Here is a 24,697-nt window from a genome sequence, read left to right as displayed (position 1 = left end):
AAGCATTGCAAGCAAGCGCCAATTCATTTGGAGTTAGGGCTTGCATGTGTGACACGTGGCTTTCCTCTCTCTTTCATGCTGGACACATCACTTCTATCTAGCTTGCATGTTTGACACATGAGTCTGACTTGCTTGCATGTTTGACACATCACTTCGGGCTTGCTTGCATGTTAGACACATCACTTACCTATTTAAGTGTATTACTATCTACATCCAACAATCAACACACATTCATCTGCAGCAGGAAATTAATTTTCATCTGCACAAGAAATATTACAATGTCATTTTCACCGAAATATAGTGTCAATGTTCACTGCAATGGTGAGACATATGAGTCTGAGTTATACGGGTTTTATTTTCGAAACACCAATACCATCCGACTTACGATCAAGAGAAATTCAAATTTCTTGCATCTGAAAAAATGAATTCAATTCTGCATAGGATCTGGTATTGTGTCAAAGATCGCGTATCAGAATCCAACTTTTTCTTAGAACAGTCAATGCAAGTTTTTCCCGCTAAAGGTACGGGATGATGAAGATGTTGAATATATGTTTGTTAGTCACAAACATTCTGGTTGCAATTGTATTGAGTTGTATATTACTCTTCAACCAAGTATACCATCTCAGCAATCTCAAACAACTAATCAGGATGAATCTGATGAATTTGATTCACAATACTCAGATGACGTCGACCCAGAAGCAGAAGCAAAAGTCAACGTCGTTGATGAAGAAGAAGAAGAGACCGAGACACAAGTCGATCATATGTTGAACAACAACATTGAAGATGATGATCAACCAACACCATTACCTCCAAGTCATGTCTACAATCCGCCTCAACATATGAAAAACATGGATTTGCATGACAATGAAACATCCAACAGTGTTTTTTATAACCCGTATCCACGATCAGAAGGCGAGTTAAAGGTGGGAGATATGTTCCACACTAAAGAAGAATGTGTGTGAGCTATCAATTTTTTTTACATGAATAACTCTGCTGATTTCACAGTGAAACGCACTGTTTCGAGAAGTTATGTCATCGAATGTCGTAACATCCTTTGTAACTTTCGGTTGGTTGCGTCTCACAAAAAGAAAAGCGACTCTTGGGAGATAGCTTCAATAGATCCACCTCACAGTTGCATTGCAACTAACGTTGAACAAGATCACGGTAAATTAAGCGCTGCATTGATATGTCAAGACATTTTGCCACTTATTAACAAAGAACCATCAGTGAAGGTGAGTATAATTAAATCTCATATCAGAACAAGATATAATTATACTCCATCTTACAAGAAAGCGTGGATTGCAAGGACAAAGGTTGTTGAACAGGTATTCGACAATTGGGAGGATTCATACAAAGAATTGTCACGGTTTTTATGGGCACTAAAAACATACATACCAGGAACTGTTACAATTTATGGAGACATTGCCAGCAATTATGCCAGACGGAACCTGTGTTGCTGGAAATAGAATCTTTCACCGTCTCTTTTGGGCGTTTGACCCGTGCATCAAAGGTTTTGCATTCTGCAAACCTATTATTCAAATTGATGGAACATGGTTATATGAAAAATACAAGGGTACTTTGCTAATAGCGGTTGCACAAGATGGCAACAACAATGTTTTTCCTATTGTCTTTGCTCTAGTTGAAGGTGAAACTGTTGGTGGTTGGGGTTTCTTTCTTCGACATCTTAGAACATATGTGGCTCCACAAGCCAATCTCTGTTTGATTTTTTATAGACATGCTGCCATTGAGAGTGCTTACAATAACCATGGCAACGAATGACATGATCCTCCTTCTACCCATGTCTATTGCATTAGACATATCGCACAAAACTTTATGCGTGCAATCAAAGATAAGAACATTCGCAAGAAAGTGGTGAATGTTGGGTATGCTCTAACTTAGCCGTCATTTCAATATTACCGTGATGAAATTAGACTGTCTAATAAAGATGCAGGAAGATGGCTGGAAAACATACCAGTAAAGCAGTGGACAAGGGCATTTGACGAAGGTTGTCGATGGGGCCACATGACAATAAACCTTGTGGAATGCATGAACGGCGTATTCAAAGGCATTAGAAATCTGCCAATAACCGCCTTGGTCAGATCAACCTATTATAGGTTGGCTTCTACCTTCGCAACCAGAGGTGAAAGATGGAATGCGGTGTTAATGTCTGGGCAAATATTCAGTGAGTGTTGCATGAAAGTGATGAAAGAGAAGATCATCAAAGCTAGCACACACGCGGTAACAGTCTTTGACCGTCATAGGCAAAGTTTCAGCGTACATGAAACAATGGACCACAATGAGGGGAGACCAAATTTATCCTATGCTGTCAAACTAAACAGAAGATGGTGTGACTGTGGAAAATTCCAGGCCTTCCGCATTCCTTGCTCCCATGTCATTGTAGCATGCGCACATACTCACCAGGACGCTTATAACCATCTATCTGATGTTTACAAGGCCATTATCGTCATGAATGTGTATAACAAAAACTTCTCAGTGCTACCAATGGAGGAATACTAGCCTCCATATGAAGGTGACATAGTTTGGCACAACGACGAGATGCGTAGAAAGAAAAAAGGACGGCCAAACAGCACGTGTATTAGAACGGAAATGGATATGACAGATAAAATGATAAGACTATGTAGTATATGTCGTCAACCAGGACATAATAAGAACAACTGTACCAATCGAGGAGCGACATCTAAGTCATAATCTTTTTGTAACATTGGATTTTTGTAACCTTCAATTTTTATATATCATTAACTTTCTGTTACAACAAGGTTCACAACAAACATCACTACAACATAAGCAAACTTAAAATAAAATATTTCTAACTGATTACAACAATCAAACTGATGTCATTTCGTCCAAACATCATTTCCCTAACATCCTTATCAGTTTTGATTCGCACCCAACCAAACATACTGTCGAGTCTCTCAAAACTTCTAATTTTTCCCCTTCAGGTATTTTTCCATCTAACCAACGAACCAGCTCCCTCTTCAGTTGATCGAAAGTAGTGATGTTCCAGAAGAGCATCAACATTTGAGGTTTGTCTCTCAAGTAAATCATCTTCCCATAGCGGCGACGAACACCAAACATGTTTGCAAAATGATAAAATGAGATGTAGAAAAATGATTCACACAACACCTCTATTTATAACAAAAAAAATAGCATTTTCCGCTGAGCCGCCAGACCAATTGGCACCTCCTCTCAAAAGTAACACATGAGCGCCAATTGAATTGGTTGCACCATGTGCCCTAGCCAATCTAATTGGCGCCTCCTCTCTAACTTTGGGAGCTGACATCAATTGGTCTGACGTCTCCTCTTAAAAGTGGGGTAGTTTGCGATTTTTTTTAAATCAGGGTTATTTTGAGATTTTTTTTAAAAATTAGAGGTATTTAGGTAAAAAATTCTTACTTCATAGTTTCTTAAAGTTATTATTTTTTAATTATGATTTTTTTAAATGAAGCCCAAATACAATATATAACTAAATAGAAATAGTGCAAAAGAGTGTTGTTAGATAATCAATCCATCAAAAAATATAAACTTAAAAAAAAAGGCATTCAAAATTAATTTTGTATAAAAAAAATTCTAGTGTTCATTGTTAGAAATTATAAGTGAGATCTAAATTTGTCAAAAACTCTATAAAAGTATACTCTTTTTTATAGATGTGAGATATGAAAGTATGTTTATGCGAAAAATGAGACAGACATGTATTTCACTTGTTTCGAATTTGCCAAGGTAATAAGCATTGTTTGTGAAAAGCTTTTACCACAATGTTTGAATCTGTTTCTATTCAAAGCTTCTGCCACCCCTTTCCATAACTATTTCCATTAGCTCAAGGACTAATTCAACTAGATAAGCGGAAGACCAAAATACTTGGTTTACAAAAGTCAGAAAGTTACCATGCCTATTTCGAAAGATACCTCCACATCCATCCAGTTGGAAGAAAATTATGATTATAGGCTTCACCACAACTGCATTTGATCTAGTCGAGTAGTGGAGGATGCCAAATGACTTTAGTAATTTTTGGAGTTCTAGGAGGTTTTATGGAAATGTTGTAAGTCTTGATGGTTTGAAAGTCATCTAGGAAAGATGATGAAGTAGAAGTTGATTTGTTTCCTATTAAAATTAGTTCAGATTGAATCTTTTGAATAGTACGCATGTAGTTTGGATTAATGTTCTTGAATTGCTTTCCCAAAATTACACATGATGTCTATGATTGCAGCTTTTAAAATTAATGAGCATTATTTTGATTTGTTTAAGGTGCATGCAGTCCACCAACTTCAAGAGCTGAGGAAGGGTTAACAATTCTAATAGTGTTATAGAACCAAATTCATACTTTTTTAATTACACAATCTAACTAATAGTATTTGTATTATTTTACATTATATTTATGATAACGATGAATAAATCAATTTATTTTTATGGATAATGTTAATTTGCATTGTAGGAAACATAAAATTCTTATTTATAGAAAATTTATATTGAATAAAATAATTATAAAATTAATTTTATATCTTTATTAAAATCGATGTAAAATTTTTAACATAAAATTACTTTTTTTTCTTCTTATCTTATACCCCTAGGACACAAGTTAACTTTACCCTATTTTTATTACAGAAACTCAATGTATGAATTTATTAAAATATTATTCTCTATTTTATTTTTATATTCAACTGTAGTGGAATTGTTTAACATTTTTAAACGTCAATCCCAATTCGCCACAACACGAAGGGTTTTAGGTTTTAATTGAAAATCTTCAAATCTTACCCTAAAACCCTAAAAATCGGCCATGGATAAAGGTGGTGCTAAACCAGTGTGCGCCCAAGAAGCTCTTGATCTGCTAAATTGCGTAGCAGAATCTCCGTCGTATGATCAAGATAAATGCCTCGCCCTTTTGAATTCGTTGCGCGAGTGCGTTCTCGCCAAGGTACTCATTTTCCTCTCATATTCAATACCGAATTGCTCTATCGTTTTTGAATTAATGCGAGTTAGTTTTGAACCTTGTGGAAATATGTTATGAAATTTTTTGTATTCCATGATCTCTTTGGTCGAAAATAGTTAGGATTTTTTTCTTTCCCAATTTCATATGTGAGGGTAAGTTCAATTTTAGGCATTTTAAGCTTTTGATGAAGTTTGAAATGTGTTGGTTGTTGTCTGTTTGTACTTTGTATAGTTTGAAATGAAGTTTGAAATGTGTTGGTTGTTGTCTGTTAGAGCTTGGGATATACTATGAGTTTGCGGAAATGGATTATTTCAATTTTAAAAAATTGATTCAAATGCGGGGATGAGACGGGGCGGGGATGACCAAATTCGTCTGGAATGGTTTTTTGGGGGCTTTAAGAGGGCCAAGGCCCAAGGAAGCAAAAACTAGCCTACAAGAGGCAAAAGATCAACAATACAATCTCTGCTAACTACATCAGACATGAATTATGGGCATTCCTCAAACAAAAAATTATTACTAGACATTGTAACACTGAATTTGGCCAGGCGGTCGGGCACACTTGTTGGCTTCGCGATGAATGTGTTTGACTCGCCATTCAGGGATGTTCTTCAAGCACTCTTGGACTTTGCGCAGCATGCTTATGCCTTGCCATCTTCTCTTGTTCTTGTTATGGATATCTCTCACCACTGTTATATTATCTACTTGGATCTCTACTTTATCATATCTACGCTCCTGAACCATGCAGATACCTTCCAAAACACCCCACATCTCAGCATTGTAAACATTACAGGTGCCTATGTTCTTAGCATACCCTTCAAGCCATTCACCTTTATCATTTCAAATAATGCCGTCACACCCTGCTGTCTTATTCCTATGTACAGCTTCATCAGTATTTAACGTAATCATCCTTCTTCATTTGTGTTCAATTATTTATCCTCATTTGAGTTTTGGGCGGAGAACGGGTATTTAACTGGGATGGTAAAACCCGCCCAGACTCATTGCCATGCCTATTTTCTATCCATGAATTCCTTACATTCTTATAGCATCATTTCATGGTTTTTGAATAGGGTCTTGCTAACTGATGTTTATCAAAGAATCAATATATAGGAATTCTTCATTAATTCCCTAAAGAACACTAATTATCATTCCCCTTTTAAATATGGATGATATAGAGAATCTAAGAAGCCAATGGTCAACTTGGGGTGTTTTTAGCTATGGAAGTTTCAAGTACTGGATTTGCCTTATTTGACCTTACCCCTCTATGATAGTTAGCTGGGATCAACAGTAATAGAATATTATTCGAGAACAGAGCAGGCATGTATGGCATCATGTGGGTCACATTTGATCTGGTATGTAAAACAAATTGAAAACACTTTAATCAGAATGCATATTTGTTGTCGTTGTCCTCACCAGATGTCATACAGTCATGCATGTAAGACTTTACTGTTAATGGCGTTGCCTTTCTTTTCTCTTCCTGCTCAATTGCTTGATATCGTTGAATTCATGTATGCAGAATTGCGGATGTATGAACAGAGTTGAGTCATTTATGTGTTTTCTTCTGTTTTAATCGAGTTTGTTTTGTTTTCTGATTCAACAGAAAGTGAAGAAATTTTCCCTAGCTGGCCAGGAACAACAAGAAACTAATCCAAGCAACAAGAAGGCTTAATTGTGTATTGGTACCACAGCTTCCTCCGTCCCATTGAATTCATAGTTTCATGTATCATCTACTCCCAGGAACCTCTTTCACTTTTACCATTTGACCACTGTTTTGATGTGCAAAAGCTGTATACTTTCACATATCCACAAATAATGCAGATTTTGATAGTTTTTTTTTGTTCCTAGTGTAGTATTGAATGGAAGGTACTTTCTTCCCGGCTTTAATCATAATTGGTAGCCTAGGAATAATGCAAAATATTTCCAGTTTACCTCAGTCTGCTTAAACATACATAACTTCTTGCAAGTTGAAGTTGAATTATGATTGTTCCACTTCTAATACAATAAGTGTTCTTTTTTTCTTCTTTTGGTGCATTATACAACGTGTTTCTAATTTATTGTCTTGCTGCTATTGTCTCAATTGTACTTGATTATAAGCTATTAGCAGCTCAACTAGACTACTAGAGTCTGTCAATGTCACAATCATGTTAGGCAACATGTGAACATTGTAGGTCATAAACAACCTTGCTAGGTTGTCACAAATTGTAGGATCTTAAACTTAGATGGTTCATATCCAACTTTCATAATGCTTGGATTGCGAAACTGTCACTTCTCACTTTTACAAACCCTCTGATTAGGAAAAATTCATTCCCGATTGCTACTTATTCATAAATCTGGCAATGCAGTCAAATTAACAAAAACAAGACGATGATATTAAATCACCAAGCCAAAAATCACATTGACGAGATTGCAATAATAATAATAATATTACATAGATCCATCATCACTTACATAAATGAGACATTGATGCTAAACTACAATACAACCTCTAAACTCACATTCTTTAATTCACTAGAAAAACAAACATATCAGAATACCTCAATCTATATCATCATTATTATTACATTACGTTACCCTTTCTCCTCCGCGTTCTACAAACGCGCTTAATTATTCTTCATAAATTAAAGAAAAAAACACCATATCTCTCGCACATCAACAACATGCAATTCATAAGGTATATGAAATATCCGCCGAATGAATTATGTAGGTGAGTACCAGCGCCAACAACATCAACAAATAAGCTATTCCTTGATCAACCGATGAACCTGAATAACAACAAAGAGGAGATAATGATGAATTAATCCGAAATAAAACAATGCAAAGTGCATTATATATAAATATATATAATGTCCAGATCTAGAAAAATAGATCTGGTAAACTAGATCTGAGAAGAAAGAGAAGAGAAATAGAGAAAAATGTTACCGTCGCTGGTAGGAGCTGGTGCAGGTGCAAGAGATTGAGCGTGAACAGCGGCGGGAACGGAAAGAGCGAAAATGAGAGTGGCGAGGATAGCCACAATTCCGAATCCGAAAGAATGTTTAGTGGAAGCCATATCGGAAAATGCGAATAACGTAATGTGTTATGTTTGTGTAAATTTTGTGTGAGTCTCTGCGGCGTCTCTGTTGAAAACGGAAGAGCCGCTGCAGAGAGAGAAATGAAATGATGATGGAGAGAGAGAGGGAGGAACGACGGAGAGTGATGAGCGGTTTAAAAGGCGGTTATTGGAGGTGTGTGAGGGAGAGAGAAAAGAGGAGAGAGGCAACCGGTTAAACCGGTAAGAAAGAAAATGCCATATTTGAATTAAGTGGTGGGGTTGAGTATCCAGCCTTGTGTTTCGGTAACCCATGTGATTAGATTACCCTTTGGGTTGGGGTTTTTCCATTTCAAAATTGGATTCTCTTATCTTTCTCTATCATATCTGACATGCAGCTTTTGGCGCCACATGCATCCCCCTCTTCTCTCTCCTCCCGCCTTTCTTAACAAATTATTAAATAATTTAAAGAAAATATTAGTAATTTTCGACCATATTATATTTATTGATGGTTAAATTTTGAGCAATAATATTCCGTTAAAAGAGTTTAATTGATAATTTAGTTAGAAGATATCGATTTATATATGTGTACATTTGATTATGTGACATTGATTTATTCACTAGAGAAATAATTTTTTGAGTATAGTAATTAAAATTAATGGATGTGACTCGATTGATAATGCAAATTGAACTTGGGAGTGTTGGAATTAATGTTCAAATTCTAAAAGTGGAAAGGAGAAGTTGTCTTTTAAGTGTTTGCAACAAAAAAAAAGTGTCTTTTAAGTGTAACTAAGTTTTTGAAATAAAGGGTTAATGATATAGTTGGTATCAAGAGTCAAAAAGGTGAAAATAAATTTAGTTCAAACCCGAAGAACCAAATGCTTGATTCCCTAATTGTTTTTAATTAATGGATATGATTTTGTTACAAAAAGAGTTATTGATATAATTTTATTAACCAGTAAATCAATGATGCAGAGGTAAATAGTTTTTCTAATGCAGTGGTATGAGATTCGAAATTTTTACTCAAATACCTCAAATTTTTTAAAGAAATGATCAAAATAACACACTTTAAAATAATTCTAACTATCCCAGTTTCAACAAAAAAAAATGTAGGGTATAGGTGTTAGATTAATTGACGTCTATCCTTAAACATTAAGTGGAGGCGTCAATTGGATTGACTACAGCACATGATGCTGCCAATCCAATTGGCGCCCATGTGTTATTTGGAAGAGGATGCGCCAATTGGTCTGACACCTCAGTGTAATGTGCAATTTTTTGTGTTATAAATAGAGGTGTTGTGTTAATCATTTTTCCACATCTCATTTCATCATATTGTAAACATGTTTGGTGTTCGTCGCCGCTATGGAAAAATGATTTATTCAAGAGATAAACCTCTGATGTTGATGCTCTTCTGGAACATCTGTAGTTTCGATCAACTGAAGAGGGAACTGGTTCGTTGGTTAGATGGAAAAATACCAGAAGGGAAAAAATTAGAAGTATTGAGAGACTCGATAGTATATTTGGTTGGGTGCGAGTCAAAACTGATAAGGATGCTAAGGAAATGATGTTTGAACGAGATGACATCAGTTTGATTGTTGTAATCAGTTAGAAATGTTTTGTTTTAAGTTTGCTTATGTTGTAGTGATGTTTGTTGTTAACCTTGTTGTAACAAAAAGATAATGATATATAAAAATCCAAGGTTACAAAAATTAAAAGGAGATATTATCTTACGATGCAGATGTTGCTCCTAGATTGTGACAGTTGTTCTTATAGTGTCATGGTTGATGACATATACTATATAATCTTATCATTTTATCAATCGTATCCATTTCTGTTCTAATACGCGTGTTGTTTGGCCATCCGTTTTTCTTTCTTCGCATCTCATCGTTGTGCCAAACTATGCCACCTTCGTATGGAGACCAGTATTCCTCAATTGGTAGCACTGAGAAGCTTTTGTTATACACATTCATGACGGTAATGACCTTGTAAACATCAGATAGATGGTCGTAAACGTCCTAGCGAGTATGTGCGCATGCTGAAATGACATGGGATCAAGGAATACAGAAAGCCTGGAACTTTCCACAATCGCACCAACTTCTATTTAGTTTGACAGCATAGGATAAATTTGGCCTCCCCTCATTGTGGTCCATTGTTTTCTGTACACTGAAATTTTGCCTAAGACGGTCAAAGACTATAATCGCATGTGTGCTAGCTTTGATACTTTCCTTTTTCATCACTTTCATACAACATTCACTGAATATTTGACCCGACATTAACACTGCACTCCATCTTTCACCTTTGGTTGCGAAGGTAAAAGCCAACCTATAATAGATTGTTCTGACCAAAGCGGTTATTGGTAGATTTCTAATGCCTTTGAATACGCCGTTCATGCATTCCACAAGGTTTGTTGTCATGTGGCCCCATCGACAGCCTCCGTCAAATGCCTTTGTCCACTGCTCTACTGGTATGTTATCCACCCATCTTTCTGCACCTGCATTAGACAATCTAATTTCATCACGGTAGTGTTGAAATGACGGTTGAGTTAGAGCATACCCAACATTCACCACTTTTTTACGAAGGTTCTTATCTTTGATTGGACGCATGAAGTTTTGTGTGATATGTCTAATGCAATAGACATGGGTAGAAGGAGGATCATGCCATCCATTATCATGGTTATTGTAAGCACTCTCAATGGCAGCATGTCTATCTGAAATCAAACAGAGATTGGCTTGTGGAGCGACATGTGTTCTGAGATGTCGAAGAAAGAAACCCCAACCACCAGCGGTTTCACCTTCAACCAGAGCAAATGCAATGGGAAAAACATTGTTGTTTCTATTTTGTGCAACAACCATAAGCAAAGTACCCTTGCATTTTCCGTATAACCATGTTCCATCAATTTGAGTAATAGGTTTGCAGAATGCAAAACCTTTGATGCACAGTTCAAACGCCCAAAAGAGGCGATGAAAGATTCTATTTCCATCAACATAGGTTCCGTCTGGCGTAAATGCTGGAAATGTCTCCATAATTGCAACAGTTCCTGGTACGTATGTATTTAGGGCCCATAAAAACTGTGGTAATTCTTTGTATGAATCCTCTCAGTTGCTGAATACCTGTTCAACAACCTTTGTCCTTGCAATCCACGCTTTCTTGTAAGATGGAGTATAATTATATCTTGTGACGATATGAGATATTATTATACTCACCTTCACTTATGAGTCTTTGTTAACAAGCGGCAAAATATCTTAACATATCAATGCAACGCTTAATTTACGGTGATCTTGTCCAACATTAGTTGCAATGCAACTGTGAGGTGGGTCTATAGAAGCTATCTCCCAAGAGTCACTTCTCTTTTTGTGAGACACAGCCAACCGAAACTTACAAAGGATATTACGACGTTCGATGACATACCTTCTCGAATCAGTGTGTTTCATAGTGAAATCAACAGAGTTATTCATGTGAAATCAACATGAGGTGAATCATCAACGTGGGTTAGGGCCACGAGTTCGGGTAGCTAGGGGATGTGGGACCGGAGGTCGGTTAGGTGATCCTGGTCATCGACATTAGTCTTTTTTGTGTAAACGAGTATTAATATTAATATGAATTGGTCTGATTTCGACTTTATCTATCGTGTACAATGCTTTTCAAAAAAAAATGAAACACACATAGGTTTCAGACCAATTGGTGGCTCCTTTAAAGCTTAACACATAGGCGCAAATTTGATTGGCAACACAAGGAGCACTACCCAATCCAATTGACGCATCCTCCTTAAGTTTAAGAGCAGACGCCAATTCATCTAGCGCCTCCTATTCAAAGTGGGGTAGATTGAGATTTTTTTTAAAACAGGGTTATTTTGGGATTTTTTTTTAAAAACAGGGGTATTTGGGTAAAAAAATTCACGAGATTCTAATTCGGGGGAACAAGAATAAACCTACAAAATTATAGTAATTTATGACATAAATAAAAGAGGTGTAGAGAAGTGAGAATAAATGAATAACATTTGTTATAGAGCATTATATATATATATATATATATATATATAATATATATATATATATATATATATATATATATATATATATATATATATATATATATATATAAAATCAAAATCGCTCCCGCTTGGCTCAGCGTGAGATGCATGAGATTGTTCGGTTAGATATGACGATGGATGATCGACAACAGATTGAATATGATGTTGTATCGGGGTATTCGTTACCATTAGAGATATTGACTAAATCCAAGGTAAATCATACAAGTCGAGTCGCCACCGCACTTCTATTTATCCAAAGGAATGGTTAGAAAGCGAACAAAAACCTAAAAGTTTTATCGAATCAAAAACTAGTAAAAATGTTAGAGATCTGGGTAAGGGGGTTGGTTATGCAATGGGAAGGTGTTAGGCACCCAAAGCATCCTAGGTACTCCTAGGGAGCCCTTTTCACATTTGTTGCAAAGGTTGTTGTTTTTTTTTTGAAAATTTATTTGTGCAAACATGATTGAAGGGATGAGAAAAGCGTGTATGTTTATCTAATGTACTACTTACTAAAAGAAGGGTCAAAAGAAAATGACTCGCACGGACGTCGCATTTACTGCATACGTATCTCATCTGAATCTGAGAATCAGAGTCTTCGTATCTCGGCTACCTATGGGTTAAAGAGGAGTGTGCTCGCTAAGACATCGCGTCTTATGCCTACGTATCTCATCTGAGATGAAAATCAGAGCAAAACGTAGTTCGACCACCTATGGGGTAAGGGTTGTGTTTTGGGGCGAACGACGTTACTACGCAATCTACCGGATGCTCGACCTTCGGAGACTTACTCGCCTGTAGTAGAAGGAGATAACGTGTTCTTAGGAGAAGAAAAATCAATGAGTTTGGGGTGTTTAGGGATGCTCATGCAAAAAGGCAGTCCTGGATGAAGGAACCGCGCTACCTTAAATGACATGCCACGAGAGGCTATACGAAACCTAAGAAATCGGTAACATGCGGGAAAAGTAAAGGGATCGAGAGATCTACCATACGGATAAAGATCCGAAGTAACATCAATTAGATAAATAAGAAACCCAAAGACTCTTCCAAGCTAAACACCATCAAAGAAAGCGAGTCAGTACAGGTAATCGGAATAAACCTTCAGGTGGTATCCCACAAATAAAGTGGAACACCAGGCAAGCCATCTCTGCAAGAGTCATATGAGCCCTCACAAAACAAAACTCAACAAACAGGTTAGAGAAACAAGATAGGGTAATCAAGAGTTGCCCCCAAATCAAAATGTAACCACATGAATCATGTCATTAAAATTCACAAAAGCTCACAAAAAGCAACCAAGGGTAGGAGGCCTAAACCTCTTGTCAAACACATGCATCAAAAGGGTATCAAATTCACCCATAATACCTCATACATTCAGAGCATTCAAATTAAAAGCATAAAGTAATGGGAATAAGGCAAACCTGACTGGAGAGATCGAATGAAATTGAATTGCCCGGTTGGGTTTGCAAAGCACTCTTAGGGTTTATATGAGAGGGAATTGGTTCTTTGACGATGAGTTCCCTTCAGTCTCTGGAGGTTGCTCTGAACTCTGTTAGCTCTTCTCTCACTATCTTTTTCCCTGCCAGGGTAATAGGAATAGAATTCTTTTGTTTCACTGAAACTCTGAATTTATAACCTGATTTTTGTGGACCTGTGGGCTCAAATGAGAGAGGCCCAAGTCCAAAATTTTCCTGTTATATATATATATATTTTTTTTTTCGTTTTTCATTCTTTTCGTTTTTCGTTTTTTTAAACACGTGGGCTTCGCCTAGCGAGCATGACAGTTCAAGAAATTCCTCTGAGCGTAGGTGATTCTGGTGGCTTTTCTTGGGACTCGCTAAGCGACCCATTCTGCTCGCCTAGCGAGCATGACAACTCATGAACAAACTTTTGCTCCTTCAAGATTAACGTTTTGACTGACGAATAGACCCCATTTGAACCTGTTGGAAGTATCTCAAGCCATTCTCTTGTGTTGACTGATCATCTAAATAGAACCCACATAGTGTCTTGGATGATACTCAAGCTTCAAACAAAAGATGTTAGTGACACATTTTTGTGCTTTTGGTTAGTAAACAAAAGTAAGAGAAACAATGATGTATAATTCAAGCATGCTTGGTGATCTCAAACCAATCACAAGGAGTCCCACCCAAAGGCAAAGGGAACCAAGATGCTAAAGATCCTTGAGGCAATGCAAATGCAATGTTATGATGCCATGAGGGATCTTAGGGTCAAAATTGGGGTCTTACAGATGCCCCTATTTAAGGTCATTCTAGCCGGAGAAGTGAAGGTTAAAATCTTCGTCTCGACGGGGTAGAATGGGCTTAAATAATAACAAAGAGACGAATTTTGGTCCCTAAGAGACCTCATGATGCAAATGTAGGTATGAAAAATGGTAGCACTCTTTGGAGATACGTGTCCATAAAAGCAAAGAAATCAGAAGCCACTGATAATCCATATGAGCAATTCACTCCATGGGACCAAGACCCTGGGGACTCTCCTGGGGATAGAAAAGGGATAAAAATGCGCGAGCAGGTCACGACTCAAAGCGTGGGGAACAGAACTCCAAAGGGAAAAGATCCAATGGAAAGACTCGAGCTGACTCGAAGATGCATGTATTGGGGAATATGCCAATACAGCAAAAAACTATCCACAACGGATACTTTGGATAAAATCCGGATGAAAACAATCCACTAAGGGACTTCGCTGGGGATGTCCACAAGGACACTCCTGGGGAAGCAGCGGGACGAGGTATTACCGGTTACTGGGTAATAAGCTCAAGGAGACATGTGATATGAATGCCAGGTATGAGGGTGAGAGATACAACATGCTCAGGAAGAGATGAATATCCAAGACCGGTATAAGGGTGAGAGATATCAAAACTTCAAAACGTCTGAGGAAAACCTAAAAGGTATACTTCAACTCAGGGATTCTGACTCCACAGGGGACAAAAAGTCATAATAGGGAGCAGAGAGGAAGGAACACCAGGGATACCGGTTACTGGGCATATAATAGGTGACCAACCAAGGCGTGAATTGGGGAATATTCCCAAAACACTCATCATCCAAAAGAGGGCTAAAAGCAAACTCGATTACAGGATGGATATTCGACTCCATAAAGGGGATACGAATCTTACTCAACTGGGGAAGAACAAAAGGCTTCAGACCCGAGAGTGCATGAGATATACTATCTATTACCGTCAGAACGTAGATAATATACTCGCATGGACGATTATCCACAACCGGTTACTGGGTTAATAAAGGATAAATCGACCGAAAAGAAAAGGCATCGGGATACCGAACTAGGTATATAATGATGACCAATTCAGGGGAGAAACAATCGTTACCAACAACAACAAGGTAGACGAGAGATGACCCGCTGGGGATAAATTGCATAATCAGGGCAATTATCCAAGTAGATGCGGGGATATCATCACTGAATATTGGATGAAGATAACTATCACCAATTAAAGATGAGCAAAAATAGTTACTCTGCAAAAAGGGAAGAAATAGGGTTTACAACTACCGGTATGAGGGTAGAGAAACACAGACTCCGCCGGGGATAATAATTACTAATTATTGAGCAATTATTCATTTACCATGGGGAAACAGGAAAAGAGTCTCAAGAGACCGATCTAGGATCAAACTAGATAGGCACACCAAATCAAGACTTGTCCCGGTGAGGATATAACTCAATGGGGAAAACCATCCTAGTATATGTGTTGGGAAGGAACAAAAACAATCAACATCCACGAGGATATAACCCGGTGGGGAATATGGAAGAAAGGATAGACGCTTTCTGCCTATGGAGCTGACTCTATATGGAGAGATCAGACACACACGTCTGCTTGGGGAAGTATATCACCAAATAGCAGGAGACAACAAACAACGATATATGGCAAAGAATGCAACATGAATATCTGAATGTTATAATTATGCATGTATGCGCGTGGTTTATGTATGATGTATGTTGACAAACAGACATATTTAACACAACCAGGTCCAGGAATCAACCACCCGGTACTACATCTCAAGAGAGAAAGCCAAGTTCACCGGAGAGTATCGAATCTGCTGGGGATCAGAGATACCAGGAAGCAAAGAACTATGTAGGGGATGAATCATCAATCATTCCAGCTGGGGACGAGAGTTATCACAGACAAGGTTCACCACACCAACAACTCTACTAGGGAATCTATCCGAGGAGATAAAGGATTTATCGGGATCAACCACCAAATACCGCTCTTGCCCAAAGAGATCCAAGCTGATGAGGAAGAAAGATTGCTACTCTGCTGAAGGGAAGAGAGGTGACTCTCAACAAGCAATCCACTTGGTAGGATAAACCACAAGGGGTTCCGGAGGGAGGAGATACAGTCATGCCAGGAATATGGACAAAAATCTTACCCTGTTGGGGTACGTACCACCCTTGGGAGAGCACTAAGGATCTCCTAAGTATCCTTTCGTCATTGTGAATGTTCACTTTGTTTAAAAACAAATTATAAGAAATTTGATCGTTTAAAACAATGATATTTTCTTAATCAAAACATGCAAAACATTTGTTGAATAGAAACAGATAAGAGTGCCAATAATTGGATAAAAGGCTCAAATTTATTTGATAGAGTGGTAGTCTGCGAATGGCAAGACTCCATAGATCTTTACAAATTTGAAATTGGTGATATATATTGGAAAAGGGCTACATTGAACATAATGACCATTTCTCCACCAATTCTGAATCCGATGTATTTGAAGCTTTGGCTGATAATGAGCAAGGATATCTGACGGATGACAGTTGTAGAACAAAGTCTTGTCAGGATGCAGTTACTTGTCAAATCCCTAATTTTTGCCTAGATTGCCCCAGGATGAGGTACTCAATCTAGTGGGATACATATATCATTATTATATTTTTTTGTGTCTCTAACTTTTGCCTGGATCGCCCTTTCGGGTTTTCAATCCACCGAGACGCTCATTTTTTCCTAAGTCGCCCTTTCGGGTTTTCAACTTAGCGAGCTATTTAGTTTTTATTTTTTTAGGCGAAGTATTTCTTGACTGTATCTGAATTCACAGGACGAGTGAAATCCTCCCCATCCATAGTTGTAAGTATCAAAGCACCGCCTGAAAAGACTCTCTTAACAACATACGGACCCTCATAGTTCGGAGTCCACTTGCCCCTGGAATCGGGCGCGAAAGACAAAACTTTCTTGAGCACAAGGTCACCTTCTCGGAACACATGAGGCTTGACCTTCTTATCAAAAGCTTTCTTCATCCTCTGCTGATATAACTGATCATGGCACATGGCAGTCAATCTCTTTTGTTCTATCAAGTTCAGCTGGTTATAACGACTCTGAACCCATTCAGCATCAGTCAACTTGGCCTCCATCAAGACTCTCATTGATGGGATCTCCACCTCTACTGAGAGTACCGCCTCCATGCCATAAACAAGAGAGAAAGGGGTTGCCCCCTGTTGAAGTGCGGACAGATGTACGATAGCCATGCAAAGCGAATGGCAACATCTCATGCCAATCTTTGTACGTAACAACCATCTTCTGGATAATTTTCTTGATTTTCTTGTTAGCAGCTTCAACAACCCCATTCATCTTGGGTCTGTACGGAGAAGAATTATGATGTGCAATCTTGAATTCACTACACAGCTCTTTCATCATCTTGTTATTCAAGTTAGATCCATTATCAGTAATGATCTTATCTGGAACACCATATCGGCATATGAGTTGATTCTTGATAAACTTCACGACCAATTTCCTGGTCACATTTGCATACGACGCCGCTTCAACCCACTTGGTGAAGTAATCAATTGCTACGAGAATAAATCTGTGTCCATTGGACGCTTTCGGCTCTATCATGCCAATCATGTCAATTCCCCGCATGGAGAAAGGCCATGGTGATGAGATCACATTCAAAAGTGTCGGGGGAATATGAATCTTATCAGCATAAATCTGACACTTGTGGCATTTCTTCACAAATTTGCAGCAGTCAGACTCCATTGTCAGCTAATAGTAGCCTGCTCTCAACATCTTTCTAGCCATGGCATGTCCATTGGAATGAGTACCAAATGAACCCTCATAGACCTCAGTCATCAACAGGTCTGCTTCGTGTCTATCCACGCATCTGAGCAGAACCATGTCAAAATTTCTTTTGTAAAGCACTTCGCCATTGAGGTAGAAACTGCCTGACAATCTCCTCAAAGTCTTCCTATCTTTTACAGATGCCCCAGGCGGGTAAATCTGGCTCTGAAGGAAACACTTGATATCATAATACCACGGCTTATCATCTTTTACTTCTTCTACTGCAAATACATGAGCTGGTCTGTCCAAGCGCATCACGGTGATATTGGGGACTTCATTCCACAATTTAACCACAATCATTGAAGCAAGCGTAGCAAAAGCATCTGCCATCCGATTCTCATCTCGAGGAATATGATGGAAGTCAACCTCAGTAAAGAACGTTGAAATCCTTCTCGCATAATCTCTATATGGAATGAGGCCAGGCTGATTCGTTTCCTATTCACACTTAACCTGATTAACAACGAGGGCCGAATCACCATATTTATCAAGATGCTTGATCCTTAGATCAATACATTCCTCCAATCCCATAATACAGGCCTCATACTCAGCCATATTATTCGTGCATTTGAAAGTTAGCCTTGCTGTAAAAGGAATATGCGCGCCCTGAGGAGTAATAATCATGGCCCTAATACCATTTCCATACTGATTTACAGCGCCATCAAACACCATACTCCATCTGGAACCAGGCTCTGGCCCTTCATCAAGTGTAGGCTCATCGCAATCTTTCACTTTCAAATACAGAATTTCCTCATCCGGGAAGTCATACTGAACTGACTGATAATCTTCAATAGGCTGATGTGCCAAATGGTCAGCCAAGATACTACCTTTAATAGCCTTCTGAACTCGATACTCAATATCATACTCAGATAACAACATCTGACAATGGGCAATTCTCCCTATTAAAGCAGGCTTCTCGAAGATGTACTTGATTGGATCCATTCTGGATATCAACCAAGTCGTATGATTTATCATATACTGGCGTAAGCGCTTAGCAGCCCAAGCCAAAGCACAACATGTCTTTTCAAGCATTGAGTATCGAGACTCACAATCAGTGAACTTCTTACTCAGGTAGTAAATAACATACTCCTCCTTCCCTGATTCGTCTTGCTGACCAAGGACACAACCCATCGAGCCTTCAAGAACAGTCAGATACATGATCAAAGGTCTTCCCTCTACAGGCGGAGACAAAATCGGAGGCTCAGACGGATATTCTTTAATACTGTCGAAAGCTTTCTGGAAATCCTCGATCCAATCATGGGACTGATCTTTCCGGAGGAGCTTGAATATAGGCGCACATGTCACAGTCATGTGGGATATGAATCTGGAGATATAATTCAAGCGGCCAAGAAAACCTCGGACTTGCTTCTCAGTTTTGGGCACAGGCATCTCTTGTATTGCTTTGACCTTTGCAGGATCAACCTTAATACCTCTTTCACTAACAATGAAGCCCAATAACTTGCCAGAACGGACTCCAAATGTACACTTGTTGAGATTCAGACGAAGCTTACATTTCCTCAAACGCTGGAAAAGCTTCAACAAATTCTCTACATGTTCAACTTCCGTTCTTGACTTAGCAATCATATCGTCAACATATACCTCAATCTCCTTGTGCATCATATCATGAAACAAGGTGGTCATAGCTCGTTGATACGTGGCTCCGGCGTTCTTCAAACCGAAGGGCATCACTCGATAACAGAATGTTCCCCAAGGTGTGATGAATGTTGTCTTCTCCATATCCTCGGGTGCCATTTTAATCTGATTATATCCGGAAAATCCATCCATAAACGAGAAGACTTTAAATTTAGTTGTATTATCTACCAACATATCAATATGTGGTAGCGGGAAATCATCTTTCGGACTAGCTTTATTCAAGTCTCTATAGTCCACACACATCCAGACTTTTCCATCTTTCTTAGGCACGGGCACAATATTGGCCACCCATTGAGGATATATAGAAGTCACCAGGAACCCCGCATCAATTTGCTTCTGAACTTCCTCTTTGATCTTCACTGCCATATCATGATGAGTTCTTCTGAGCTTCTGCTTTACAGGCATGCGCTCAGGCTTTAGAGGTAGGAAATGTTGCACAATATCAGTATCTAGACCAAGCATGTCTTCATATGACCAGGCAAAGGCGTCAACATATTCTCGTAGCAACTTAATCAACCCCTTCTTAACAGATTCTTCCAGAAGTGCCCCAATCTTTACCTCTCGCACACAATCTTCAGACCCCAAGTTGACTATTTCCAGATTCTCAAGATGCGGCTGAATGATCTTCTCTTCATGCTCAAGTAGCCGGGTGATCTCATCATGAATCTCTTCAACATCATCTTCCTCTGCCTCAAATACAGGGAATTCAAAATTGGGAGATTATGTTCAATGGGTTTAGAAATCAACCTGCATAATGATTTTGGATATGAAAAGCTTTTAGAAATCAAACAAGGCAAATCATTATGCATATGAAAAAGATCGATTTTATTCTATTTTTTAGGGTTTTATGTGATCACCAATTTCATGCAAAAGCAAAAAGGGAAAATAAATGGGAAAAACAAACATTTAACGTGAATTTATTGAATGAAAATATCATTGTATTTATGTTGCCAACAATGTTATCACTCCTCCTTTTGGCATGGGAGAAGGGTTTTTAAACAAAGTGATCATTACGTTGACTTATGGACAACTTTTGGAATATCCACAGCGACCCAATTGTTGCAGACCCCTCCAGGGATGATGAAATTGCCAGAATCCTCTGCATCTTCTTCTAAAACGGCAGCAGCCTCCTCATCTAGACCAGTGTGGATGAAACCTCCACTCTTGAATAACCCTTGCTTGTTGAAAGTACCAGAAGAAAAACCTATGCCAGCCCGGGACTCGTTGTCTTCTAACTCAATCATTTTTCCTAAACCAGTGGTTGCACCACGCTCAATGGCCAGCTTTGCATCTTTGTAGGAAGCAAATGAAGGAGTTCTCTTCTCAATAGGCTCAGCAATAGATAAAGCTTGGAAGGGAGTTCCAACTTCAACCTCAACGTCTATATAAGATAAGGAAGACAAATGGCTAACCAGGAGAGCCCTTTCTCCCCCTACCACCACCAACTTCTTGTTTTTCACGAATTTCAATTTCTGGTGTAGGGTGGACGTCACGGCGCCTGCCTCGGAGAAGACTGGCTCTGGGCAGCCATGAGTGACTCCATCAGGGTAGTCAATCTGGCCACTTCCTCTTTCAACTCGCGGTTCTCTTTCTCTAAGTGATCCATCAGTCTTGAAATGTTGGCTCTAGTGCAGTACCGGTGAGTCAGCTTGTCTTCAAAATAAATGAAGGACACAAAGTTAGACCACAGGGCAAGGGACCGGAAACAGAACCTGCTTATGCATATGATGCATGCAATGCTTGTGCATATGATTTGTTTTTTATTTCAAAGGAACTTTAGAGTTTTATTTGCAAATTCTGGAAATATTAAGCATTTTATCACATATGGAAATATCTCATCAAATAATATCAGGGAAAACAAGTGCAGCATCGTCAATCATGTACAAGAGAAAAGGAAAATAATCGTCTTATGGATCCCTAAAAGCAATCATCTAAAGCTCGGGACACAGGAAGATAAGATGCGTGAAGCCTCTTCACCTCCCTCTCGTAGGCTGCCTCCATATCGGCCTTCTCTTTGGCGAGTCGATCATACCTCCTCTTCCAGAACTTAGAAGACTGATGGAAGTAGAGAAGTCCATACATCATCAGGGTCATCAATAACCTGATGCTCAAGAAACTCAATCAACGCATCCTTCTCCTTAATCTGCTGAAGCAACTCTTCATGTTCACGGATCCAGGCACGTGAACGGTCTTCGTCTCTCAACTCCTCTATTTCTTGATTAGGGAGGGATGAAGGCCCAGCCATAATCATAGGTGTAGGTCTCGGATACTCGTAAGGCATGAGATACGCAGACGCCCTCTTCCTAACCCAAACAGTGTAAGGCTCAAAAGCGATGCAATTCTTAGGACCCAACTCTTTCCTTCCTTTCCTATGAATCTTGCGCCAAGCGCGGACCATCCTAGCTTTCAAGCCTTGGGGATCTTTACCATCCTGAAAGAATACACCCTCTAACAGAATGTTATTGGGTTTATCCTTTAGGGGGAACCCAAGCTGGCGACGCGCCAAAACAGGGTTGTAGTTAATCCCACCGCATGTACCAAGAAGAGGTACATTGGAGAACTCACCACAAGAGTCAGTAATCTGCACACCATCATACACACAGTTATACCAAGAGATATCATCATTAGTGAGAGACATAAGTCTCGTGGACCACCGTAGACATTCCTTGTTCTCCTTGAAAGCGACCATCTGAGGTAAGTGAGAAATAAACCACTTATACAACAGAGGCAAACAACACACAATGGCGCCACCACCCTTTGCATTCCTCACATGCAAAGAAAAATAAGCGTCACCCAACAGAGTCGGAACGGGATTAAGAGTAGAGAAGATCCTAATAGCGTTCACATCCACAAACTTGTCGATGTTGGGGAATAACACTAACCCATATATGAGAAGTATAAATATGGCCTCAAAGGCGTCCTCACTCATGGCCTTCCCATACATAGTAGCTTGAGCAATGAGGAACTCAGAAGGGAGACCTTGAATTCCTCCTTTGGTAGTCATATGAGCACCAACCAGAGATTCATCTATGTGTAACATGTCAGCTATCTCTTGAGAAGTAGGAATACTCTCCAAGCCACTGAACGGAAACTGGTCTAGAATAGGTATACCCACAAGGTAAGCATACTCCTCAAGGGTAGGAAAAAGCTGGAAATCCGGAAACGTGAAGCAACGGTACAAGGGATCATAAAACTGCACCAATACACTCACCAATCCTTCATCCACCTGAGTAGTCAGAAGAGGAAGAAGCTTCCCAAAACGAGCCTTGAAACCCAAAGGATCTAATACATAGGATGTCAGATTCCTTAACTCTTTCAAATCTGGTTGTCTGAAACTGTACTTCTTTGTATTCCTTCTTTGTCTTTCCATGTCTGAAAATTTTGCAAATAAACCCCTTAAGTTCCTTGAAAATATTCTTATTTATTGATGATATGGATGCAAATGGGTGCATGAATGCATGAATGCAACAATCACACTCAAGGATCAAGCAAAGCACACCAAATAAAGGTCATGGGATGGATCATGTTATCCTTAATATCAATCATCCATTTTGATGGATTATGGTTTACACCTTATCAACACCCAAGTTCCATTGATATTAAGGATTCATGAACGGATCAACCATGAATCAAGGGTTTGTTGTAAGTCACGAGCATGGAGTTAGGTTAAGAACCACCCAAAAGGGAGTGTACTAGGGTTTAAACCTGCCAAACATGTTCTACAAGAGGTTCCCATAGTCATCATCCCATCTTTCGGATATTATCGGAGAAACGACTACTCGTATTCCAACAATATTCTCAAGAGAGACTCTTATGAGTGTAGTATCGCGTAACAATCGTATCAAATCTTACACTTGAACGACCTTCGCACTACATCCTAAGCATAGGCCAAGATGGGTTTGGTAAACTAAGGTCCTTGGCTTCTAAGGTCTATATTGGAAAGAGTAATGTCTAACCACAACTTACTTGTGTGACATTATTGATCCCAACATGACCTCCACCAAGTGAACGGACTTGCAAGTCAACTTGCTAAGGAATAACTCCACACAAGTCAACAAGACTATGCCATTCTCCTATCCTAAGTGCACTCGAGTTCGGGTATAGAACTCATCTCACAAAGATCACCAAGCATACAAGGAATTAATATTCAAACAATTCAATCATTACATACAACACAGTAATCCCAAATTGCACAAAAATATGTCGCACAAACAAATATACAATACAATACAACAAATATGAAAAGTAGGCAAAACCCACTAGGATGTTTCGATCACCAGCAGAGTCGCCATTTTTCTGTAGCGGGGTATTCGTTACCATTAGAGATATTGACTAAATCCAAGGTAAATCATACAAGTCGAGTCGCCACCGCACTTCTATTTATCCAAAGGAATGGTTAGAAAGCGATGAAAAACCTAAAAGTTTTATCGAATCAAAAACTAGTAAAAATGTTAGAGATCTGGGTAAGGGGGTTGGTTATGCAATGGGAAGGTGTTAGGCACCCAAAGCATCCTAGGTACTCCTAGGGAGCCCTTTTCACATTTGTTGCAAAGGTTGTTGTTTTTTTTTTTGAAAATTTATTTGTGCAAACATGATTGAAGGGATGAGAAAAGCGTGTATGTTTATCTAATGTACTACTTACTAAAAGAAGGGTCAAAAGAAAATGACTCGCACGGACGTTGCATCCACTGCATACGTATCTCATCTGAATCTGAGAATCAGAGTCTTCGTAGCTCGGCTACCTATGGGTTAAAGAGGAGTGTGCTCGCTAAGACATCGCGTCTTATGCCTACGTATCTATCTGGGATGAAAATCAGAGCAAAACGTAGTTCGACCACCTATGGGGTAAGGGTTGTGTTTTGGGGTGAACGACATTACTACGTAATATACCAGATGCTCGACCTTCAGAGACTTACTCGCCTGTAGTAGAAGGAGATAACGTGTTCTTAGGAGAAGAAAAATCAATGAGTTTGGGGTGTTTAG

At 38.9% G+C, this 24,697-nt stretch overlaps 1 protein-coding gene and 1 long non-coding RNA gene across 2 annotated transcripts; one reads left to right on the top strand and one right to left on the bottom strand.

Moving 5' to 3' along the window:
• Positions 1–4,640: 4,640 nt before the first annotated feature.
• LOC127108252 (uncharacterized) lies at positions 4,641–6,963 on the top strand. The gene is made up of 2 exons (XR_007795988.1): positions 4,641–4,930; positions 6,543–6,963. It is a non-coding gene; the product is annotated as an uncharacterized LOC127108252 (long non-coding RNA).
• Positions 6,964–7,312: 349 nt separating this feature from the next.
• LOC127108251 (arabinogalactan protein 41) lies at positions 7,313–8,280 on the bottom strand. The gene is made up of 2 exons (XM_051045692.1): positions 7,862–8,280; positions 7,313–7,704 (listed from the first exon to the last, which is right to left on the bottom strand). Exons 1-2 carry the CDS (start codon positions 7,989–7,991, stop codon positions 7,607–7,609), a joined length of 228 nt encoding a protein of 75 aa, XP_050901649.1. The 5' UTR covers positions 7,992–8,280; the 3' UTR covers positions 7,313–7,606.
• Between the last annotated feature and the right edge of the window lie 16,417 nt (positions 8,281–24,697).

The sequence above is a fragment of the Lathyrus oleraceus genome, chromosome 7 (assembly GCF_024323335.1).
Source record: "Lathyrus oleraceus cultivar Zhongwan6 chromosome 7, CAAS_Psat_ZW6_1.0, whole genome shotgun sequence".
NCBI lineage: Eukaryota > Viridiplantae > Streptophyta > Magnoliopsida > Fabales > Fabaceae > Lathyrus > Lathyrus oleraceus.
This window is presented reverse-complemented; position numbering and strand designations above follow the sequence as displayed.